Source organism: Panulirus ornatus, chromosome 1 (assembly GCF_036320965.1).
Source record: "Panulirus ornatus isolate Po-2019 chromosome 1, ASM3632096v1, whole genome shotgun sequence".
Taxonomy (NCBI): Eukaryota; Metazoa; Arthropoda; class Malacostraca; order Decapoda; family Palinuridae; genus Panulirus; species Panulirus ornatus.
In genome coordinates, this window is record NC_092224.1 from 51,768,620 (window position 1) to 51,789,131 (window position 20,512).

The window sequence follows — 20,512 nt, forward strand, 5'->3', positions numbered from 1 at the left end:
GGTGGAAAGATGGAGTGAAAAAGATTTTGATTGATCGGGGCCTGAACATGAAGGAGGGTGAAAGGCGTGCAAGGAATACAGTGAATTGGAACGATGTAGTATACCGGGGGCGGCGTTCTGTCAGTGGATTAAACCAGGGCATGTGAAGCATCATGGGTAAACCATGGAAAATTCTGTGGGGCCTGGATATGGAAAGGGAGCTGTGTTTTCGGTGCATTATACATGACAGCTAGAGACTGAGTGTGAACGAATGTGGCCTTTGTTGTCTTTTCCTAGCGCTACCTCGCGCACATGCGGGGGAGAGGGGGTTTTTCATTTCATGTGTGGCGGGGTGGCGACTGGAATGAATAAAGGCAGACAGTGTGAATTATGTACATGCGTATATATGTATATGAGTATGTGTGTATTTATATGTATACGTTGAGATGTATAGTTATGTATATTTGCGCGTGTGGACGTGTATGTATATACATGTCTATATGGGTGGGTTGGGCCATTCTTTCGTCTGTTTCCTTGCGCTACCTCGCTAACGCGGGAGACAGCGACAAAGGTTAATAAAAAATTAATATTGTTTGAGAGGGTTAAGGCATATGCAGAGCATCACATTGGGGAAGAGCAGTGTGGTTTCAGAAGTGACAGACGATGTGTGGATCAGGTGTTTGCTTTGAAGAATGTATGTGAGAAATACTTAGAAAAACAAATGGATTCGTATGTAGCATATTTGCATCTGGAGAAGGCATTTGATGGAGTTGCTAGAGATGCTCTGTGGAAGGTATTAAGAATAAATGGTGTGGGAGGAAAGTTGTTAGAAGCAGTGAAAAGTTTTTATCGAGGATGTAAGGCATGTGTACGTGTAGGAAGAGAGGAAAGTGATTGGTTCTCAGTGAATGTCGGTTTGTGGCAGGGGTGTGTGATGTCTCCATGGTTGTTTAATTTGTTTATGGATGGGGTTGATAGGGAGATGAATGCTAGAGTTTTGGAGAGAGGGGCATGTATGCAGTCTGTTGTGGATGAGAAGGCTTGGAAAGTGAGTCAGCTGTTGTTCGCTAATGATACAACGCTGGTGGCTGATTAGGGTGAGAAACTGCAGAAGCTGGTGACTGGTTTTGATAAAGTGTGTGACAGTAGAAAGCTGACATTAAATGTGAATCGAGCAAAGTTATTAGGTACAGTAGGGTTGAGGGTCAAGTCAATTGGGAGGTAAGTTTGAACGGAAAAAAACTGGAGGAAGTGAAGTGTTTCAGATATCTGGGAGTGGATCTGGCAGTGGATGGAACCATGGAAGCGAAAGTGAGTTACTGGGTGGGAGAGGGGGCAAAAGTTGAGAAATGTATGGAAGGCGAGAATATTGTCTCGGAAAGCAAAAATGGGTATGTTTGAAGAAATAGTGGTTCTAACAATGTTATATGGTTACGAGGCGTGGGCTATAGATAGGGTTGTGCGAAGGAGGGTGGATGTGTTGTAAATGAGATGTTTGAGGACAATATGTGGTGTGAGGTAGTTTGATCGAGTAAGGAATGAAAGGGTAAGAGAGATGTGTGGTAATAAAACGAGTGTGGTTGAGAGAGCAGACGAGGGTGTTTTAAAATGATTTGGCTACATGGAGAGAATGAGAGGAAAGATTGACAAAGAGGATATATGTGTCAGAGGTGGAGGGAACGAGGAGAAGTGGGAGACCAATTTGGAGGTGGAAGGATGGAGTGAAAAAAATTTTGAGCGATCGGGGCCTGAACATGCAGGAGGGTGAAAGGCGTGCAAGGAATAAAATGAATTGGAACGATGTGGTATACCGGGGTTGACGCTCTGTCAATATATTGAACCAGGGCATGTGAAGCGTCTGGGGTAAGCAATAGAAGGTTTGTGCGGCCTGGATGTGGAGAAGGAGCTGTGGTATCGGTGCATTATACATGACAGCTAGAGACTGAGTGTGAGCGAATGTGGCCTTTGTTGTCTTTTCCTAGTGCTACCTCGTGCGTGTGCTGGGTGAGAGGGTTGTGATTTCATGTGTGGCGGGGTGGAGACGTGAGTAATAAAGGCAGTAAATATGAATTATGTACATGCGTATGTATGTATATGTCTGTGTATTTATATATATGTATACGTTGAAATGTAAAGGTATGTATATGTGCGTGTGTGGACGTGTATGTATATACATGTGTATGTGGGTGTGGTGGTCCATTCTTTCGTCTGTTTCCTTGCGCTACCTCGCTAACGCGGGAGACGGCGACAAAACAAAATAAGATATATATATAAATATATATATATATATATATATATATATATATATATATATATATATATATAGCTGTCATGCAATAATGCCCGAAACCACAGCTCCCTTTCCACATCCAGGCCCCACACAACTTTCCATGGTTTACCCCAGACGCTTCACATGCCCTGATTCAATCCACTGACAGCACGTCAACCCCGGTATACCACATCGATCCAATTCACTCTGTTCCTTGCCCGCCTTTCACCCTGCTGCATGTTCAGGCCCCGATCACTCAAAATCTTTTTCACTCTATCTTTCAACCTCCAATTTGGTCTCCCACTTCTCCTCGTTCCCTCCACCTCCGACACATATATCCTCTTGGTCAATCTTTCCTCACTCATTCTCTCCATGTGCCCAAACCATTTCAAAACACCCTCTTCTGCTCTCTCAACTACGCTCTTTTTATTTCCACACATCTTTCTTACCCTTACATTACTTACTCGATCAAACCACCTCACACCACACATTGTCCTCAAACATCTCATTTCCAGCACATCCATCCTCCTGCGCACATCTCTATCCATAGCCCACGCCTCGCAACCATACAACATTGTTGGAACCACTATTCCTTCAAACATACCCATTTTTGCTTTCCGAGATAATGTTCTCGACTTCCACACATTCTTCAAGGCTCCCAGAATTTTCGCCCCCTCCCCCACCCTATGATTCACTTCCGCTTCCATGGTTCCATCCGCTGCCAGATCCACTCCCAGATATCTAAAACACTTTACTTCCTCCAGTTTTTCTCCATTCAAACTTACCTCCCAATTGACTTGACCCTCAACCCTACTGTACCTAATAACCTTGCTCTTATTCACATTTACTCTTAACTTTCTTCTTTCACACACTTTACCAAACTCAGTCACCAGCTTCTGCAGTTTCTCACATGAATCAGCCACCAGCGCTGTATCATCAGCGAACAACAACTGACTCACTTCCCAAGCTCTCTCATCCACAACAGACTTCATACTTGCCCCTCTTTCCAAAAGTCTTGCATTCACCTCCCTAACAACCCCATCCATAAACAAATTTAACACCCATGGAGACATCACACACCCCTGCCGCAAACCTACATTCAGTGAGAACCAATCACTTTCCTCTCTTCCTACACGTACACATGCCTTACATCCTCGATAAAAACTTTTCACTGTTTCTAACAACTTGCCTCCCACACCATATATTCTTAATACCTTCCACAGAGCATCTCTATCAACTCTATCATATGCCTTCTCCAGATCCATAAATGCTACATACAAATCCATTTGCTTTTCTAAGTATTTCTCACATACATTCTTCAAAGCAAACACCTGATCCACACATCCTCTACCAATTCTGAAACCACACTGCTCTTCCCCAATCTGATGCTCTGTACATGCCTTCACCCTCTCAATTAATACCCTCCCATATAATTTACCAGAAATACTCAACAAACTTATATCTCTGTAATTTAAGCACTCACTTTTATCCCCTTTGCCTTTGTACAATGGCACTATGCAAGCATTCCGCCAATCCTCAGGCACCTCACCATGAGTCATACATATATTAAATAACCTTACCAACCAGTCAACAATACAGTCACCCCTTTTTTTAATAGATTCCACTGCAATACCATCCAAACCTGCTGACTTGCCGGCTTTCATCTTCCGCAAAGCTTTTACTACCTCTTCTCTGTTTACCAAATCATTTTCCCTAACCCTCTCACTTTGCACACCACCTCGACCAAAACACCCTATATCTGCCACTCTATCATCAAACACATTCAAGAAACCTTCAAAATATTCACTCCATTTCCTTCTCACATCACCACTACTTGTTATCAACTCCCCATTAGCGCCCTTCACTGAAGTTCCCATTTGCTTCCTTGTATTACGCACTTTATTTACCTCCTTCCAGAACATCTTTTTATTCTTTCTAAAATTTAATGATACTCTCTCACCCCAACTCTCATTTGCCCTATATATATATATATATATATATATATATATATATATATATATATATATATATATATATATATATATTTTCTTTGTCGCTGTCTCCCGCGTTTGCGAGGTAGCGCAAGGAAACAGACGAAAGAAATGGCCCAACCCACCCCCATACACATGTATATACATACGTCCACACACGCAAATATACATACCTACACACTTTCCATGGTTTACCCCAGACGCTTCACATGCCATGATTCAATCCACTGACAGCACGTCAACCCCGGTATACCACATCGCTCCAATTCACTCTATTCCTTGCCCTCCTTTCACCCTCCTGCATGTTCAGGCCCCGATCACACAAAATCTTTTTCACTCCATCTTTCCACCTCCAATTTGGTCTCCCACTTCTCCTCGTTCCCTCCACCTCCGACACATATATCCTCTTGGTCAATCTTTCCTCACTCATTCTCTCCATGTGCCCAAACCATTTCAAAACACCCTCTTCTCCTCTCTCAACCACGCTCTTTTTATTTCCACACATCTCTCTTACCCTTACGTTACTTACTCGATCAAACCACCTCACACCACACATTGTCCTCAAACATCTCATTTCCAGCACATCCATCCTCCTGCGCACCACTCTATCCATAGCCCACGCCTCGCAACCATACAACATTGTTGGAACCACTATTCCTTCAAACATACCGATTTTTGCTTTCCGAGATAATGTTCTCGACTTCCACACATTCTTCAAGGCTCCCAGAATTTTCGCCCCCTCCCCCATCCTATGATCCACTTCCGCTTCCATGGTTCCATCCGCTGCCAGATCCACTCCCAGATATCTAAAACACTTTACTTCCTCCAGTTTTTCTCCATTCAAACTCACCTCCCAATTGACTTGACCCTCAACCCTACTGTACCTAATAACCTTGCTCTTATTCACATTTACTCTTAACTTTCTTCTTTCACACACTTTACCAAACTCAGTCACCAGCTTCTGCAGTTTCTCACATGAATCAGCCACCAGCGCTGTATCATCAGCGAACAACAACTGACTTACTTCCCAAGCTCTCTCATCCCCAACAGACTTCATACTTGCCCCTCTTTCCAAAAGTCTTGCATTTACCTCCCTAACAACCCCATCCATAAACAAATTAAACAACCATGGAGACATCACGCACCCCTGCCGCAAACCTACATTCACTGAGAACCAATCACTTTCCTCTCTTCCTACACGTACACATGCCTTACATCCTCGATAAAAACTTTTCACTGCTTCTAACAACTTTCCTCCCACACCATATATTCTTAATACCTTCCACAGAGCATCTCTATCAACTCTATCGTATGCCTTCTCCAGATCCATAAATGCTACATACAAATCCATTTGCTTTTCTAAGTATTTCTCACATACATTCTTCAAAGCAAACACCTGATCCACACATCCTCTACCACTTCTGAAACCACACTGCTCTTCCCCAGTCTGATGCTCTGTACATGCCTTCACCCTCTCAATCAATACCCTCCCATATAATTTACCAGGAATACTCAACAAACTTATACCTCTGTAATTTGAGCACTCACTCTTATCCCCTTTGCCTTTGTACAATGGCACTATGCACGCATTCCGCCAATCCTCAGGCACGTCACCATGAGTCATACATACATTAAATAACCTTACCAACCAGTCAACAATACAGTCACCCCCTTTTTTAATAAATTCCACTGCAATACCATCCAAACCTGCTGCCTTGCCGGCTTTCATCTTCCGTAAAGCTTTTACTACCTGTATATATATATATATATATATATATATATATATATATATATATATATATATATATATATATATATATATATATATATTCAATAATGTAAAAAAGATGCGTGGATCAGGTGTTTGCTTTGAAGAATGGATGTGAGAAATATTTAGAAAAGCAAATGTATTTGTATGTAGCATTTATGGATCTGGAGAAGGCATATGATAAGAGTTGATAGAGATGCTCTGTGGAAGGTATTAAGAATATATGGCGTTGGAAGCAAGTTATTAGAAGCAGTGAAAAGTTTTTTTCGAGGATGTAAGGCATGTGTACGAGTAGGAAGAGAGGAAAGTGATTGGTTCTCAGTGAATGTTGGTTTACGGTAAGGGTTCGTGATGTCTCCATTGTTGTTTAATTTGTTTATGGATGGGGTTGTTAGGGAGGTGAATGCAAGAGTTTTGGAAAGAGAGGCAAGTATGCAGTCTGTTGGGATGAGAGAGCTTGAGAAGTGAATAATTTGTTGTTTGCTGATGATACAGCGCTGGTGGCTGATTCCGGAGAGAAACAGCAGAAGCTGGTGACTGGGTTTGGTAAAGTGTATGAAAGTAGAGAGCTTGGAGTAAATGTGAATAAGAGCAAGGTTATTAGGTACATTAGGGTTAAGGGACAAGTCAGTTGGGAGGTACGTTTGAATGGAGAAAAACTGGAGGAAGTGATGTGTTTTAGGTATCTGGGAGTGGATTTGGCAGCGGATGGAACCATGGAAGCGGAAGTGAGTCACAGGGTGGGGGAGGGGACGAAAGTTCTGGAAGTGTTGAAAAATATGTGGAAGGCGAGAACGTTATCTTGGAAAGCAAAAATGGGTGTGTTTGAAGGAATAGTGGTTCCAACAATGTTGTATTTTTGCGAGGCGTGGGCTATAGATAGAATTGTGCGGAGGAGGGTGGATGTACTGGAAATGAGGTGTTTGGGGTTTGGGGACAATATGTGGTATGAGGTGGTGTGATCGAGTAAGTAATGAAAGGGTAAGAGAGATGTGTGGTAATAAAAAGAGTGTGATTGAGAGAGCAGGAGAGGGTGTTTTGAAATGGTTTGGTCAAATGGAGAGAATGAGTGAGGAAAGTTCGATCAAGAGGATATATGTGTCAGAGGTGAAGGGAACGAGGAGAAGTGGGAGACCAAACTGGAGGTAGAAAGATGGAGTGAAAAAGATTTTGTGTGATCGGGGCCTGAACATGCAGGAGGGTGAATAGCGTACAAGGAATAAAGTGAATTGGAACGATATGGTATACCGGGGTCGACGTGCTGTTAATGGATTGAACCAGGGCATGTGAAGCGTCTGGAGTAAACCATGGAAAGTTTTGTTTGGCCTGGATGTGGAAAGTAAGCTGTGGTTTCGTTGCATTATACATGACAGCTAGAGAGTGAGTGTGAACGAATGTGGCCTTTGTTCTCTTTTGTTTGCGCTACCTCGCGCACATATGGGGGGAGGGGTTGTCATTTCATGTGTGGCGGGGTGGCGACGGGAGTGAATAAGGGCAGACAGTATGAGTTATGTACATGTGTCTATATGTATATGTCTGTGTGTCTATATGTATATGTCTGTGTATATATATATATATATATATATATATATATATATATATATATATATATATATATATATATATATATATATATATATATATATATATTTATGCGTTGAGATGTAAAGTTATGTATATGTGAGTGTATGGACGTGTATGTATATACATGCATATGTTGGTGGGTGGGCCATTCTTTTGTCCGTTTCCTTGCGCTACTTCGCTAACGCGGGAGACAGCGACAAAGTATAATAAGATTAATAAAATAATATACATATATATATATATATATATATATATATATATATATATATATATATATATATATATATATATATATATATATAAGCGCCCATACACGCACATATACATACATGTACATATCAACATACATGTACGCAGATATATACATATATACACACGTACATTTTCATAATTGCTTGCCTTCATCCATTCCTGTCGCTACCCCACTTTATTTTTATTTTGATGATATGAGAAAAATGCACTAATTTTACTTTTCCCAAAAAATATTTTAGAATCACAGATTTCAATGTTTCAGTTTTCTTAGTTTTGTTTGATACAACCAAAAGATATATTCAGTATAGATGCTGAGCACAAGAATGCTTTCATGGATATTGTGTTACAGATAAGATATTTTTGTTAAAATTTGTTAATTACTTTTCTTCATATGAGGGTGTCCTTTACTTAGCTTGAGTCCTCTTATTACCTGTGTTTTGTTTTGTTTAATGATATTAAGATAACTGGTCTTTGAACAAATTATCATTTCAGTTTATACTTTCTCTGAAATTGTTCACCAGAGAGAGAGAGAGAGAGAGAGAGAGAGAGAGAGAGAGAGAGAGAGAGAGAGAGAGTGAGAGAGAGAGAGAGAGAGATCCATACACCATTTGAGTAGGTGGCCATTGTCCAGATATCTAAGGCTTTTCTCAGATTATGAAACTCTCGGTTCTTCTAACTCATAATTCAGTAAAAAAGAAAGCTTTTATATAGAATTATAATTAGTGTTATAACTATGTATGAGTTTGAGAAACTGAACTATCCTCGCAGGCCAGTCAGCCTTTATCTAATTTGGCCTCAAACTACCTTTTTGGGTGATAGATTGACTATGAATAGAGGCCAAATTGGTAATGTTGCATTTTTGATTGGCTAGTTATTTCTCAGTTGGTGGTCTGTGAGCTAGTTGAGTTGTTGGTTGCCCCTTTAGCTGAACTTCCAAGATCCATCAGTACATGTTGTCTACCAGATCTGCCTTGGATGTAAGAGGTTTTCAGTTTTTCTAACTCACAGAGTCACAATGCAGAGTTCTCTTTTTCAAAATCCCTGATATTTTTGTGTTTTTTCTTTTGACAGGCAAATACATAGATATAGAACCCCATTATTTGGCCATGACCAATAACTATGTCTTTGCTGCATCCAAGGAGAACTTCTATCTGTGGCATTTCAAGACACCCAAAGCCCATAGCTCCATTGAATTAGCAAGTAAGTTAACTTTCTGTTGACTTTAGGTACAACTTGACCAATAAAGTTTTATAGTTGTAAGTAACTTGTCATGGAAGCTGCTTTTCAGATGGAGATACCTTGCATTAGTCTTTATGAAAGTGTTTGTTTGCAAGTTGAATTGTTACTTAGTACTGTGGTGGAATCCAGAGTCCACCCATATATCTTTTGTATAGTTTAAGCAGAATGCGGTTGTTTTACTGTATGAGTGTGCATTTTATGCAGGAAAGAAAATTGGGGTTCCCATACCCGCTGGAATAGGAGTCAGCTAGTAAAAAATAGATATGAGGGAACTTTCTAGTCTTTGAGAGTGATACAGTTTGTATCTCATACTTCACCAACATCTTCAACTGAGCCAGAAAAAAGCACTTCCCAGAAGGAGATAGGAAGATTATACAACCCAGAATTTTCCCCACAACTTAGACATCTCATAAAACAAAGAAACCATTTCAGAAAAAACTGCTCACTATCACAGAAATCAGAGAACAAATCCAAACTCTAGATAACACCATTACTAATGTAATCTTCCAAAAATAAACTGAAAACTAGCACTCCTTCCTCAACACACTGAATCACAAGAGATGCATTTAAAAAAAGAAAAGAAAAACAAAAAGAACTCTACTGTGGGCCCTTAATTAAACATTATGGCCCATATGCAATCCAAGCATTTATAGATATCTTCAACTACTCTTGACTAAACCACAAAACCTGTAGAATCTGGGAACTTAGCAGCATAATCCTTTTCTAAAACCCTTCAAACCTCCTAGCTTCCTTTCCTCTTACTGCCCAATATCTCTTTCTATCCTCAGTATCTAAACACTTTAAGAAAATGATCAACAGAATCAAACAAAACATCCTACTATTACTCATACTGCATGACTTCAGACCCAGGCACTCTACCACCCACTATACACAGACCTCACACTACATATCATAGATGGATTCAGCCAACCTCGACCCTCTCCTGCACATTACTATTGACAATAGACATCAGCAAACCATTTGACACAGGAACCTACACAGCATAAGCGCTCCCAATTTTTTGATAACTTGGCCTACTTTTAATTAACGTTGTACTGATAGTGTTCTTGTATTTAAAGGCAACATTAAAAGCATTGTTTTTGTACCTTTCTTACATTAGCTATCATATATTTGGACCTGTCATCTTTTTCCTCATTTTTCTTACTAAGTACATAAAATGTCTTTGTAGCTTTCCAGTAAGTCTTGTTCACTAACCAATAAAGGTATGTTTTATATGATTACATTCATGCACCAAACTTCTGAGACCACATATCCATAGTGCTCTGAAAAACACAGAGAAAACTGCAGACATTTTCACAGATTTCATATATTTTTAGATGATCTCTGGGGATAGGGGAGAAAGACTACTTCCCACATATGCCCTGAATGTCAGAGAAGGCAACTAAAAGAGATGGGAGTGAGGTGCTAGAAATCTTCCCCTCCTATTTACTTTTCCAAAAGAAGAACAGGGAAGGGCAGCCAAGTGAGGATTTTTTCATTGAAGGCTCAGTCATCTGTTCCTGATGCTACATCGCTAATACAGGAAATGGTGAATATGTATGAATAAAATGCTCTGAAAAATACAGAGAAAACTACAGACATTTTCACAGATTTTAAAGAATTTTAGATGATCCCTGGGGATAGGAGAGAAAGAATACTTCCCACGTGTTCCCTGCGTGTTGTAGAAGGCGACTAAAAGGGGAGGGAGCAAAGGGCTGGAAATCCTCCCCCTCTCGTTTTTTACTTTTCCAAAAAAAGGAAAAGAGAAGGGGGCCAAGTGAGGATATTCCCTTAAAGGCTCAGTCCTCTGTTCTTAATGCTACCTCACAAATGCGGGAAATGGCGAATATGTATGAAAAAATATTATATTTGGTTGATTTCTGTTTTCTGGCAGTACTTCACTATTGTGGGAAACAGCACTCAAGTATGATGAATAAATTTGTTTATGGATTGGGTGGTTGGGGAGGTAACCAAGTATGATAAATGAATATGTTTATGGATGGGGTGGTTGGGGAGGTAACCAAGTATGATAAATGAATATGTTTATGGATTGGGTGGTTAGGGAGGTAACCAAGTATGATAAATGAATATGTTTATGGATTGGGTGGTTGGGGAGGTAACCAAGTATGATAAATGAATATGTTTATGGATTGGGTGGTTGGGGAGGTAACCAAGTATGATAAATGAATATGTTTATGGATGGGGTGGTTGGGGAGGTAACCAAGTATGATAAATGAATATGTTTATGGATGGGGTGGTTGGGGAGGTAACCAAGTATGATAAATGAATATGTTTATGGATGGGGTGGTTAGGGAGGTAACCAAGTATAATAAATGAATTTGTTTATGGATGGGATGATTAGGGAGGTGAATGCAAGAGTTCTGGAGAGAGGCGAGTATGCAGTCTATTGGGGATGAGAGGTCCTGGGAAGTGAGTCAGTTGTTGTTCGCTGATGATACAGTTCTAGTGGTTGATTCGTGTGAGAAACTGCAGCGGTTAGAGACTGAGTTTGGAAATATGTGTGAAAGGAGAAAGTTGAGAGTAAATGTGAATAAGAGCAAGGTTTTTAGGTACAGTAGGGTTGGTGGACAAGTTAACTGGGATGTAGGTTTGAATGGAGAAAAATTGGAGGAAGTGAAGTGTTTTAGATATCTGGGAGTGGGATTGGCAGCGGATGGAACCATGGAAGTGGAAGTGTGTCACAGGATGGGGGAGGGGGCGAATGTTCTGGGAGCGATGAAAAATGTATAGAAAGAGAACGTTATCGCAGAGAGCAAAAATGGGTATGTTTGAAGGAATAGTAGTTCCAACGATGTTGTATGTTTGCGAGGCATGGGCTATAGATAGGGTTGTACGGAGGAGGGTAGATGTGTTGGAAATTAAATATTTGAGAACATGTGGTGTGAGGTGGTATGATCGAGTAAGTAATGAAAGGGTAAGAGAGATATGTGGAAATATGAAGAGTATGGTTGAGAGGGCAGAAGGGATGTTTTGAAATGGTTTGGACACTTGGAGAGAAAGAGTGAGGAAAGGTTGCCAAAGAGAATATATATGTCAGAGGTGGAGGGAACAAGGAGAAGCGGGAGACCAAATTGGAGGTGGAAGGATGGAGTGATAAAGATTTGAGCGATTGGGGCCTGAACTTGCAGGAGGGTGAGAGGCATGCAAGGAATAGAGTGAAATGGAACGATGTGGTATACCGGGGTTGATGTGCTGTCGGGGGACTGGACTGGGGCATATAGGACGTCTGGGGTAAACCATGGAAAGGTCTGTAAGGCCTGGACTTGGATAGGGAGTTGTGGTTTTGGTGCATTACACATGACAGCTAGAGACTGAGTGTGAACGAATGTGGCCTTTTTTCGTCTGTTTTCCTGGCACTACCTTGTTGACGTAGGGGATGGCGATGCTGTTCCTTGTGGGGCAGGGTGGCCCCAGGAATGGATGGAGGCAAGCGAGTATGAATATGTACATGTGTATATATGTATATGGTAGTGTATGAAGATGTTTATATGCTGATATGTGTATGGTAGTGTATGAAGGTGTATGTATATATGTGTTTATATGAGTGGATGGGCCATTCTTCGTCTGTTTCTTGGCCCCACCTCGCTGATGCGGGAAATGGTGATCAAGTATAATATATATATATATATATATATATATATATATATATATATATATATATATATATATATATATATATATATATATATATGGCATAGTGCCATTGTACAAAGGCAAAGGGGATAAGAGTGAGTGCTCAAATTACAGAGGTATAAGTTTGTTGAGTATTCCTGGTAAATTATATGGGAGGGTATTGATTGAGAGGGTGAAGGCATGTACAGAGCATCAGATTGGGGAAGAGCAGTGCGGTTTCAGAAGTGGTAGAGGATGTGTGGATCAGGTGTTTGCTTTGAAGAATGTATGTGAGAAATACTTAGAAAAGCAAATGGATTTGTATGTAGCATTTATGGATCTGGAGAAGGCATATGATAGAGTTGATAGAGATGCTCTGTGGAAGGTATTAAGAATATATGGTGTGGGAGGCAAGTTGTTAGAAGCAGTGAAAAGTTTTTATCGAGGATGTAAGGCATGTGTACGTGTAGGAAGAGAGGAAAGTGATTGGTTCTCAGTGAATGTAGGTTTGCGGCAGGGGTGTGTGATGTCTCCATGGTTGTTTAATTTGTTTATGGATGGGGTTGTTAGGGAGGTAAATGCAAGAGTCCTGGAAAGAGGGGCAAGTATGAAGTCTGTGGGGGATGAGAGAGCTTGGGAAGTGAGTCAGTTGTTGTTCGCTGATGATACAGCGCTGGTGGCTGATTCATGTGAGAAACTGCAGAAGCTGGTGATTGAGTTTGGTAAAGTGTGTGGAAGAAGAAAGTTAAGAGTAAATGTGAATAAGAGCAAGGTTATTAGGTACAGTAGGGTTGAGGGTCAAGTCAATTGGGAGGTGAGTTTGAATGGAGAAAAACTGGAGGAAGTGAAGTGTTTTAGATATCTGGGAGTGGATCTGTCAGCGGATGGAACCATGGAAGTGGAAGTGGATCATAGGGTGGGGGAGGGGGCGAAAATTTTGGGAGCCTTGAAAAATGTGTGGAAGTCGAGAACATTATCTCGGAAAGCAAAAATGGGTATGTTTGAAGGAATAGTGGTTCCAACAATGCTGTATGGTTGCGAGGCGTGGACTATGGATAGAGTTGTGCGCAGGAGGATGGATGTGCTAGAAATGAGATGTTTGAGGACAATGTGTGGTGTGAGGTGGTTTGATCGAGTAAGTAACGTAAGGGTAAGAGAGATGTGTGGAAATAAAAAGAGCGTGGTTGAGAGAGCAGAAGAGGGTGTTTTGAAATGGTTTGGGCACATGGAGAGAATGAGTGAGGAAAGATTGACCAAGAGGATATATGTGTCGGAGGTGGAGGGAACGAGGAGAAGAGGGAGACCAAATTGGATGGAAAGATGGAGTGAAAAAGATTTTGTGTGATCGGGGCCTGAACATGCAGGAGGGTGAAAGGAGGGCAAGGAATAGAGTGAATTGGAGCGATGTGGTATACAGGGGTTGACGTGCTGTCAGTGGATTGAATCAGGGCATGTGAAGCGTCTGGGGTAAACCATGGAAAGCTGTGTAGGTATGTATATTTGCGTGTGTGGACGTGTGTATGTACATGTGTATGGGGGGGGGGGGTTGGGCCATTTCTTTCGTCTGTTTCCTTGCGCTACCTCGCAAACGCGGGAGACAGCGACAAAGTATAAAAAAAAAAAAAAAAAAAAAAAAATATATATATATATATATATATATATATATATATATAGAGAGGGGACGGGAGCGGGGGGGCCAGAAATCCTCCCCTCCTTGTATTTTTTAACTTTCTAAAATGGGAAACAGAAGAAGGAGTCACGCGGGGAGTGCTCATCCTCCTCGAAGGCTCAGATTGGGGTGCCTAAATGTGTGTGGATGTAACCAAGATGTGAAAAAAGGAGAGATATGTAGTATGTTTGAGGAAAGGAACATGGATGTTTTGGCTCTGAGTGAAACGAAGCTCAAGGGTAAAAGGGAAGAGTGGTTTGGGAATGTCTGGGGAGTAAAGTCAGGGGTTAGTGAGAGGACAAGAGCAAGGGAAGGAGTAGCAGTACTCCTGAAACAGGAGTTGTGGAAGTATGTGATAGAATGTAAGAAAGTAAATTCTCGATTAATATGGGTAAAACTGAAAGTTGATGGAGAGAGATGGGTGATTATTGGTGCATATGCACCTGGGCATGAGAAGAAAGATCATGAGAGGCAAGTGTAGGAGGAGCTGAATGAGTGTGTTAGTGGTTTTGATGCTCGAGACCGGGTTATAGTGTTGGGTGATTTGAATGCAAAGGTGAGTAATGTGGCAGTTGAGGGAATAATTGGTATACATGGGGTGTTCAGTGTTGTAAATGGAAATGGTGAAGAGCTTGTAGATTCATGTGCTGAAAAAGGACTGATGATTGGGAATACCTGGTTTAAAAAGTGAGATATACATAAGTATACTTATGTAAGTAGGAGAGATGGCCAGAGAGCGTTATTGGATTACGTGTTAATTGACAGGCGCGCGAAAGAGAGACTTTTGGATGTTAATGTGCTGAGAGGTGCAACTGGAGGGATGTCTGATCATTATCTTGTGGAGGCTAAGGTGAAGATTTGTATGGGTTTTCAGAAAAGAAGAGTGAATGTTGGGGTGAAGAGGGTGGTGAGAGTAAGTGAGCTTGGGAAGGAGACTTGTGTGAGGAAGTACCAGGAGAGACTGAGTACAGAATGGAAAAAGGTGAGAACAATGGAAGTAAGGGGAGTGGGGGAGGAATGGGATGTATTTAGGGAATCAGTGATGGATTGCACAAAAGATGCTTGTGGCATGAGAAGAGTGGGAGGTGGGTTGATTAGAAAGGGTAGTGAGTGGTGGGATGAAGAAGTAAGAGTATTAGTGAAATAGAAGAGAGAGGCATTTGGACGATTTTTGCAGGGAAAAAATGAAATTGAGTGGGAGACGTATAAAAGAAAGAGACAGGAGGTCGAGAAAGGTGCAAGAGGTGAAAAAAAGGGCAAATGAGAGTTGGGGTGAGAGAGTATCATTAAATTTTAGGGAGAATAAAAACATGTTCTGGAAGGAGGTAAATAAAGTGCGTAAGACAAGGGAGCAAATGGGAACTTCAGTGAAGGGCGCAAATGGGGAGGTGATAACAAGTAGTGGTGATGTGAGAAGGAGATGGAGTGAGTATTTTGAAGGTTTGTTGAATATGTTTGATGACAGAGTGGCAGATATAGGGTGTTTTGGTCGAGGTGGTGTGCAAAGTGCAAGGGTTAGGGAAAATGAGTTGGTAAACAGAGAAGAGGTAGTAAAAGCTTTGCGGAAGATGAAAGCCGGCAAGGCAGCAGGTTTGGATGGTATTGCAGTGGAATTTATTAAAAAAGGGGGTGACTGTATTGTTGACTGGTTGGTAAGGTTATTTAATGTATGTATGACTCATGGTGAGGTGCCTGAGGATTGGCGGAATGCGTGCATAGTGCCATTGTACAAAGGCAAAGGGGATAAGAGTGAGTGCTCAAATTACAGAGGTATAAGTTTGTTGAGTATTCCTGGCAAATTATGTGGGAGGGTATTGATTGAGAGGGTGAAGGCATGTACAGAGCATCAGATTGGGGAAGAGCAGTGTGGTTTCAGAAGTGGTAGAGGATGTGTGGATCAGGTGTTTGCTTTGAAGAATGTATGTGAGAAATACTTAGAAAAGCAAATGGATTTGTATGTAGCATTTATGGATCTGGAGAAGGCATATGATAGAGTTGATGGAGATGCTCTGTGGAAGGTATTAAGAATATATGGTGTGGGAGGCAAGTTGTTAGAAGCAGTGAAAAGTTTTTATCGAGGATGCAAGGCATGTGTACGTGTAGGAAGAGAGGAAAGTGATTGGTTCTCAGTGAATGTAGGTTTGCGGCAGGGGTGTGTGATGTCTCCATGGTTGTTTAATTTGTTTATGGATGGGGTTGTTAGGGAGGTAAATGCAAGAGTTTTGGAAAGAGGGGCAAGTATGAAGTCTGTTGGGGATGAGAGAGCTTGGGAAGTGAGTCAGTTGTTGTTCGCTGATGATACAGCGCTGGTGGCTGATTCATGTGAGAAACTGCAGAAGCTGGTGACTGAGTTTGGTAAAGTGTGTGAAAGAAGAAAGTTAAGAGTAAATGTGAATAAGAGCAAGGTTATTAGGTACAGTAGGGTTGAGGGTCAATTCAATTGGGAGGTGAGTTTGAATGGAGAAAAACTGGAGGAAGTGAAGTGTTTTAGATATCTGGGAGTGGATCTGGCAGCGGATGGAACCATGGAAGCGGAAGTGGATCATAGGGTGGGGGAGGGGGCGAAAATTCTGGGAGCCTTGAAGAATGTGTGGAAGTCGAGAACATTATCTCGGAAAGCAAAAATGGGTATGTTTGAAGGAATAGTGGTTCCAACAATGTTGTATGGTTGCGAGGCGTGGACTATGGATAGAGTTGTGCGCAGGAGGATGGATGTGCTGGAAATGAGATGTTTGAGGACAATGTTGTGATGGTGTGATGTGGTTTGATCGAGTAAGTAACGTAAGGGTAAGAGAGATGTGTGGAAATAAAAAGAGCGTGGTTGAGAGAGCAGAAGAGGGTGTTTTGAAATGGTTTGGGCACATGGAGAGAATGAGTGAGGAAAGATTGACCAAGAGGATATATGTGTCGGAGGTGGAGGGAATGAGGAGAAGAGGGAGACCAAATTGGAGGTGGAAAGATGGAGTGAAAAAGATTTTGTGTGATCGGGGCCTGAACATGCAGGAGGGTGAAAGGAGGGCAAAGAATAGAGTGAATTGGAGCGATGTGGTATACCGGGGTTGACGTGCTGTCAGTGGATTGAATCAAGGCATGTGTATGGGGGTGGGTTGGGCCATTTCTTTCGTCTGTTTCCTTGCGCTACCTCGCAAACGCGGGAGACAGCGACAAAGCAAAAAAAAAAAAAAAATTTATTTATTCATTTTTATATATGCTGTCGTTTCGGTGTATTACACATGACAGCTAGACACTGAGTGTGAATGAATGTGGCCTTTTCTGTCTCTTTTCCTGGCACTACAGTGCTGGCACAGGTGGTAGTGATGTTGTTGCTTGTGGGGTGGGGTGGTGCCAGAAATGAATGAAGGCAAGCAAGAGTGTATATATCTTTGTATATGTATGTATATGTTTATATGTTGATATGTATTCATATTTATTTATTTATTTATTATACTTTGTCGCAGTCTCCCGCGTTATCGATGTAGTGCAAGGAAACAGACGAAAGAATGGCCCAACCCACACACATACACATGTATATAAATAAACACCCACACACACACATATACATACCTATACATTTCAACATTTACATACATATACTTACACAGACACATATATACACATGTACATATTCATACATGCTGCCTTCATCCATTCTCGCCGCCACCCCGCCACACATGAAATGGCACCTCCCCCCCCCCCCCCCCCCCCCCCCGCGTGCGCGCAAGGTAGCGCCAGGAAAAGACAAAAAAGGCCACATTCGTTTATACTCAGTCTCTAGCTGTCATGTGTAATGCTCCGAAACCACAACTCCCTTTCCACATCCAGGCCCCACAAAACTTTCCATGGTCTACCCCAGACGCTTCACATGCCCTAGTTCAATCCATTGACAGCAGGTCGACCCCAGTATAGCACATCATTCCAGTTCACTCTATTCCTTGCACGCCTTTCATCCTCCTGTATGTTCAGGCCCCTATCGCTCAAAATCTTTTTCACTCCATCCTTCCACCTCCTATTTGGTCTCCTCGTTCCCTCTACCTCTGACACATATATCCTCTTTGTAAATCTTTCCTCACTCATTCTCTCCATGTGACCAAATAATTTCAATACACCCTTTTCTGCTCTCTCTTTTTATTACCACACATCTCTCTTACCCTTTCATTACTTACCCTTTCATATATGTATGTATTCCTATGAGACCACGGGGAAAATGAAACACGATAAGTTCCCAAGTGCACTTTCGTGTAATAATCACATCATCAGGGGAGACACAAGAGAGAAATATAAGTCAGATGATATACATCGAAGAGACGAAGCAAGGACGCCATTTGGTAAACATGCGCATGTTTACCAAATGGCGTCCTACCTTCGTCTCTTCGATGTATATCAACTGACTTATATTTTCTCTTGAGTCTCCCCTGACGATGTGATTATTACACGAAAGTGCATTTGGGAACTTATCGTGTTTCATTTTCCCCGTGGACTCATAGGAATATCTTGATCACGCGCGAAATTGTGACTATTTCCAATATGTATATATATGTACACGTATGTGTGTTAATGTATATATATATATATATATATGAGTGGATGGCTCAGTTTTGTCTGTTTCCTGGTGCTACTAACTGATGCAGGAAACGGCGACTAGTATAATGAATGCATAGATATTAGGCAAGCTGCTGCATCACATGATTATTGCGCGTCCATGAGCAACTCAAGAGTTGGCTGTTTTGAAACCTGCTTCTCTCACTACACGTAGAAGCCTTGCAACTCCCTACCTTCATGTGTTTCCCTGTAACTGTAACCTGGCACATTTCAAAAGACTGGTTTTTCACTTTCTCAAAAATTCTCAAATACTTTCCCTTGTCTTTTCTGTATCCATTTCATAATTCTCTGTATTTCAATTAGAGCCTGGCCTTCATGTGGACTCTTTGTCCATGACTGGAGCCTTCTACATAAAAAATGGAAAATAGATAAAAAGAAAATGAAAAATTAAAAAAGGATATATAATAGAAAAATAAAATGCCTCTCTTTTCTCTTTCTTTAGCAACTTTACTTCATTACCCCACCACTCATTACCCTTTCTTCTCTACCCACCTCGAACATACCACATGCATCTCTTGCACATGCCAACATTGCTTCCCTATGTACCTCGCATTCATCAGCCACTCCCCTCAGTTCATTTGTTGTCACCTTTTGCCATTCTATACTCAATCTCTCCCGTTATTTCTTCACACAAGTCTCCTTTCCAGACTCCCTTACTCTTACCATTCTCTTCACTGGGACATTGTTTCCCCTTTTTTTGAAACCTCAACAAACCTTCACCCTCACCTCCACAGGATAGTGATTAGACATCCCACCAATTCTCTGTCTCAGCACATTTACATCTAAAAGTCTCTCTTTTTCATGCCTATCAGTTAATACTTAACCTAATAATGCCCTTTGACCATCTTTGCTACTCATAAACGTTTGATTATTTCTTTTTATTATACTTAACCGCCCGTGTCAGCGAGGTATCACAAGGAAACAGACGAAGAATGTCCCAAACACTCACTCACACACACACACACACACACACACACACATATATATATATATATATATATATATATATATATATATATATATATATATATATATATATATATATATACTTTGACGCTATCTCCCACGTTAGCGAGATAGCGCAAGGAAACAGACAAAAGAATAACCCAACCCGCCCACATACACATGTATATACATACACGTCCACACACGCACATATACATACCTATACATTTCAACGTATACATATATATACATACACAGACATATGCATATATACACATGTACATAATTCATACTTGCTGCCTTTATTCATTCATGTAGCCACCCCGCCACACATGAAATGACAACCCCCTCCCCCCGCACGCGCGCGAGGTAGCGCCAAGAAAAACACAAGAAAGGCCACATTCGTTCACACTCAGTCTCTAACTGTCATGTACAATGCACCGAAAGCACAGCTCCCTTTCCAAATCCAGGCAACACAAAACTTTCCATGGTTTACCCCAGACGCTTCACATGCCCTGGTTCATTCCATTGACAGCACGTCCATCCCGGTATACCACATCGTTCCAATTCACTCTCTTCCTTGC

General features: G+C 41.3%; 1 protein-coding gene across 2 annotated transcripts in view; it reads left to right on the top strand.

Annotated features, from left to right (window-relative positions):
- Nucleotides 1–20,512, top strand: part of Oseg4 (intraflagellar transport protein Oseg4) — a 600,898-nt gene that overhangs the window by 318,143 nt on the left and 262,243 nt on the right. For both annotated transcript variants that reach the window (XM_071662283.1, XM_071662291.1), the window contains exon 10: nucleotides 8,915–9,043. In XM_071662283.1, coding sequence (XP_071518384.1) covers nucleotides 8,915–9,043 — 129 coding nt within the window. The remainder of the gene's footprint in view (nucleotides 1–8,914; nucleotides 9,044–20,512) is intronic.